This window comes from Micropterus dolomieu, linkage group LG20, assembly GCF_021292245.1.
Source record: "Micropterus dolomieu isolate WLL.071019.BEF.003 ecotype Adirondacks linkage group LG20, ASM2129224v1, whole genome shotgun sequence".
NCBI lineage: Eukaryota > Metazoa > Chordata > Actinopteri > Centrarchiformes > Centrarchidae > Micropterus > Micropterus dolomieu.
The window spans coordinates 1,355,416-1,360,116 of record NC_060169.1 but is presented as its reverse complement, the minus strand read 5'-3'; the positions used below and the strand labels follow the sequence as shown (position 1 = coordinate 1,360,116).

General features: G+C 46.8%; 1 protein-coding gene and 1 long non-coding RNA gene across 2 annotated transcripts in view; one reads left to right on the top strand and one right to left on the bottom strand.

Moving 5' to 3' along the window:
* The window catches only part of LOC123959518 (membrane progestin receptor beta-like), a 6,841-nt gene extending 2,588 nt beyond the window's left edge, over positions 1 to 4,253 (bottom strand). Inside the window, exons 1-4 of the mRNA XM_046033619.1 lie at positions 3,921 to 4,253; positions 3,726 to 3,838; positions 684 to 840; positions 396 to 611 (exon numbers count right to left, since the gene is read on the bottom strand). Coding sequence (XP_045889575.1) covers positions 396 to 611; positions 684 to 840; positions 3,726 to 3,838; positions 3,921 to 4,205 — 771 coding nt within the window. The 5' untranslated portion in view covers positions 4,206 to 4,253. The remainder of the gene's footprint in view (positions 1 to 395; positions 612 to 683; positions 841 to 3,725; positions 3,839 to 3,920) is intronic.
* Positions 477 to 4,368, top strand: LOC123959519. The gene is made up of 3 exons (XR_006822323.1): positions 477 to 827; positions 3,732 to 3,853; positions 3,933 to 4,368. It is a non-coding gene; the product is annotated as an uncharacterized LOC123959519 (long non-coding RNA).
* The last annotated feature ends 333 nt before the right edge of the window (positions 4,369 to 4,701 follow it).

Genomic DNA, 4,701 nt, shown 5'->3' with positions numbered 1-4,701 from the left:
GGGGGGGGGGGGGGGGGGGGGGGGGGGGGGGGCGGTTGGACGAGTCAAATCCTGGACTTTCACTGAGGAGAACCGAGGTAATGTTGGCTTAAATAGTGTTACAGATTTGCATAATTTTCTTACTTTAATCCAAACCACAACGTTTTCCTAGACATAACCAAACTCTGACTATTTCACAACCACTTGTTGTAGGTCATGTGACTTATGTAGCATAGTTAAGGTCCGGTCGCCTGACGCAAAACACTCATTTGTGATGTTTAGAAACAGTTAAGAGTTCACATAAACGTGTTGTCCATTTACCTGCGTGACCTGGTTACATAAGTGAGCGTAACCACATACTAACTGGTTAACAGATATTTGGAAGTGTTATGCTGATGCTGAGTAAGAAGCGCCACCTGCAGGCAGTGCAGTGGCAGTGCAGAGTTGCTCGCCCAGCTGCCAGTGATCAGACGATGGGCGATGGGGCTGATGTCCAGCAGGTAGGCCACGCCCATCGGCACCACTTGGCAGAGCTTCCTGTGGAGCGGGTACGGCCGCCGGAAACGAAGCTTCGCATAACAGCAGGCGGCGCAGGAGAACCAGGCGAGGAGGGCGGCGGCCGGGAGGAAGACCTGCGAGAAAATGGCATCATGAGAACATCTGAACGCCTCGGCTGAGGACGGATGTAAGTCACTTTAACGCACCTGTCCCAGCATGCTTTGTGTCCAGGCACTGTCGGAGCTGTATAGGCACAGAGCCAGAGCGCAGCCATACTGGTAGACGGCCACGCCCACGTAGTCCAGGAAGAACAGCGAGTAATGCGCCTGCTCCGAGCGGGACTGCAACAGGTGAGCCGTAGCACTGCAACACGCAACACAAGGGCCGTTAGTCAAAGCTGGAGAGTGAACGTTCGACTTCATCAGGTGGACACAAACACCAATCAGGCGACCCGATGTTCTGTGTTCGCTGGCCGTGGAAGCAATCAGCTGTTTGATAACTCACTTAGGTGAGATGATGAGCAGCGCAGGGGTGGGGTATAAAAACACTGCTGTCAAGTCGGACATATCCCACTTTGTGTCTATCCGGAAAAATACAATTGCGGACACGGGACAAGTACAGCCGCCTTCCGTCCATGAGGTTTTAATATAATGTGACATGGTGATGTTTTGCATCGCAGCGGAAGTCCGTGAGAGTATCTAACCAGCATGCCTCATGTTTAGTCCAGCATGCATCACGTTATTTCAGTCAAAGGCACCTATTAATAGAGCTCAACAGAGACCGTGCACTTGTTTCACAGCTCCAGAAGAAAATTCCCCATTTGTTTACATAATTTCCATAAAGATTTTTAAGCCTTGAACTGAACCAACCAGCTATGATGTAAATCATGACCATAAAACATTTGAATCAGAGTATCAGTTTCATGTAGATGTGTTCAGGACTGTTATTGACCATATAAAGTTTGGTACAGAGTACAGACCTTGTAAAAGGCCATAAATGGGCTGTAATTGCACATTTAAGCCAAAATGGCTGACTTCCTGTCTGATTTCAGGTTTGGCTCCAAGAGGCTTTTTTGTGCATCTTGGGATGATACGTGTACCACAAACATTTTGTGTATCTTGGTGATTCAGTGCGCAGGGGCTGCATCTTTGAAGGGACACTTCCTGATTCTAGCAGATGGCGCTACGAGGTTGAGTGAATTTTGACCTGTGATATGAGCATGTACAGCGAAGTTACAACAACTTCCTGTGTAATGGCGAAGCATTGAACTTTGACGCCACGCCAAGGACACACCGTTATCCGAAAACTCACAAGATTCACGACATAGCATCATCAATGTCTTAAGGCTCTTCTGAGACTGTTTTGAAGCAGGTGGGATTAGTAGAACAGCGTAAAACTTGACCCTTCTTGTTGCCAGCAGGTGGCGCTATGACATTGTACATTTGTTGGCATATGGATGTGTTCTGGGCGGGACTCTCCTACATGGACAGTTTGGTGCAGATCTGAGCATGTACACTTAAGTTATACAAACTTCCTGTTTCACTGCGAATCATCGATTTTGGACGCCACGCCACGGACACGCCCATTGACCAAAACTCACAGATATCTATGATCGTCTTAGCTCTGTTTGACTGTCTCTCTGCTCCAGGATGCTTCACTGTGTGCTGCACTTTATCAGAGGTGCTGAAGTGGACGTGTGCTGATATTTCTGTCTGACAAGTGTTTTCAGTTTTGGTTTTCTGCCTCTGATGAAGAGCAGTGAGCTCGTCTCAGTCAGGCTCTCTGTCTGTCAGATGGTCTAAAGGGGGCAGCTGCCTACGACCATATCAGCAGAGCACTAAGGCAGGGTAATGCACAGCAGGTAGATTTTGTTAAAATATAATGACCTCATTCTCACTATATCTCCTAATATTATATCTTAAATTATTATTCTGCAAATGTCAGAGAACACGTGGGAGAGATTTTTAATGCGCAGAAAATTTTGAACATGAGCAGAAAACCTGCTGAAACAGAGGAGCTATTAAGGTGCACAGGTTTACAACCTCATTCAACCTGCATATTTAAAGACTTTAGGTTACTCATGCCTGCACGTGTGTTGGCTCAGCAGGGATGAAATAAAATGGGAAACAAGAGAAATATATTTGACAGAATTACAGAATGCCTGAGAGCCCTACAGCACTATATTACACTATTTTTATTTTATATAAATAAAGACATTTCCTCAATGAATTGGTGCAGAAAAAGTCACCAGAATGCAGGAAATTAAGTGCTTAAAGACCAAATTTTCAGGGGGAACCTGAAACCCTTCGTAATAATTTTAGTTTAAATTATTATCACTGATTTATAGGGTTCAGTTTGACTGATGGCATAACAAGGTTGCAAAGTTTTTGATGGTTGATACAAGTAGAGGTAATTTACTGTTGCTTTATAGACTGGGGGGCAGGTGAGAACATGAAAGATTTCTGGGCCCCCAATGTTTCAAGAGCCTGGAAACACCCCTGGTCAGAGTCACATATATTCTGAAGCGAGGACGTCTGTCTGTTTACTCTGTTCTCTTGTCTGCTTGGTTGGTTTTGGTTTCGGTCAGCATGTTGGTCTGTTTTGTCTGTGTGCATTTTTCTGTTCGGGTGTTTGTGTCGGGTTTGTTTCTGTCTGCTTCCTTCTGTGAGTGCCGGTCCTCGTTTCACCGTATTTCCCTGTTTCCTGTTTTAGTTTGATCTCATGTGCTAACCATGTATATACTGCCTTCTGTTCTGTCCTTCCGGATCATTGTAGCTTGCTGTGCTCTGTCTTTGTCGTGCGGTGTTTCCTGCTTGGACCTGCCTGTTCGTGCTTGTGGATATCTGGAGTTTATTTTACACCTGATTACATCATTTGGATTTTTGTCTTTTTGTTTCACCTTGTTTGTACTGTATCATTTTGAAGCTAAATGTTAACCACAGCATGCTAACATGCACACAATGATTTTTGGCACCTTTACTCTCTTAGTTTAGCGTGTTAGCATGCTAATATTAGCTAATCAGCAGTAAACACAGCGTACAGCTGAACCTGATGGCGCTAGATAAAAAGTCAGAGTCACCAAGTTCATCCTGAGGGGAACGTGAAGGTCTGGACCACATTTCATCACAATCCATCCAAAATCTGCTGAGAGTCCGGACAGACGTGCTGGATGTGTTTTGTTTATATATATAAATAAAAATAATTTATATAATTAAAATATTAACAAATAATTACTTTTGTTGGCTCACCTGCAGCTCAGGTATGTGACAGCGGAGAAGACATAGTGAACCAGAGGCAGCGAGGAGACGTCCACAGAAAACCCCTGACCCTCTGGACCCTGGAGCCGAAAACCCAGTATCCCCTGTGGAGGTCAAAGGTCAGACGTCATGAGCTCAAACACTAAGCGTTCAAACACCAGGAGGTAAAACAGACGAGTTTAGTACCCCTCCCTGCAGAACGGTGAACGCCATGAACCTCAGCGCCACGCAGACGGCAGCCAGCAGGTGGCTCCACACGTTCAGAGTCTCGTTGTGGATCTGGAAGAGGCTGAGGACGTAACAGCGCCACGACAGGCCCACGGGACGGTACCCAGACAGGATGAACCGCTCCCTAAACAGAGGGGGGACGTCCACGTCTCGGACGGTCGGGGGAAGGGAGGGGAGGAGGCGGTCCAGCAGAGGAAGGAAGGTGAGGCACAGCGAGGGAGGGACGAACGACACCTGAGGCATGATGGGAGAGGATCCTGAGTTTGTCTCGTTGCTTGTTGTTTTGTACGAAGCTGAAACAATTCAAAGAAATTCATTAAAATACAAAACAGGCAGGTGATGGGTAACACAGGTACGTTGGTGGTTACACAGGTACGTTGGTGGTTAGGTGGTTCGACAGGTACGTTGGTGGTTAGGTGGTTCGACAGGTACGTTGGTGGTTACGTTGGTGGTTCGACAGGTACGTTGGTGGTTACGTTGGTGGTTCGACAGGTACGTTGGTGGTTGCACAGGTACGTTGGTGGTTGCACAGGTACATTGGTGGTTGCGCAGGTACATTGGTGGTTGCACAGGTACGTTGGTGGTTGCACAGGTACGTTGGTGGTTACACAGGTACGTTGGTGGTTAGGTGGTTCGACAGGTACGTTGGTGGTTAGGTGGTTCGACAGGTACGTTGGTGGTTACGTTGGTGGTTCGACAGGTACGTTGGTGGTTACGTTGGTGGTTCGACAGGTACGTT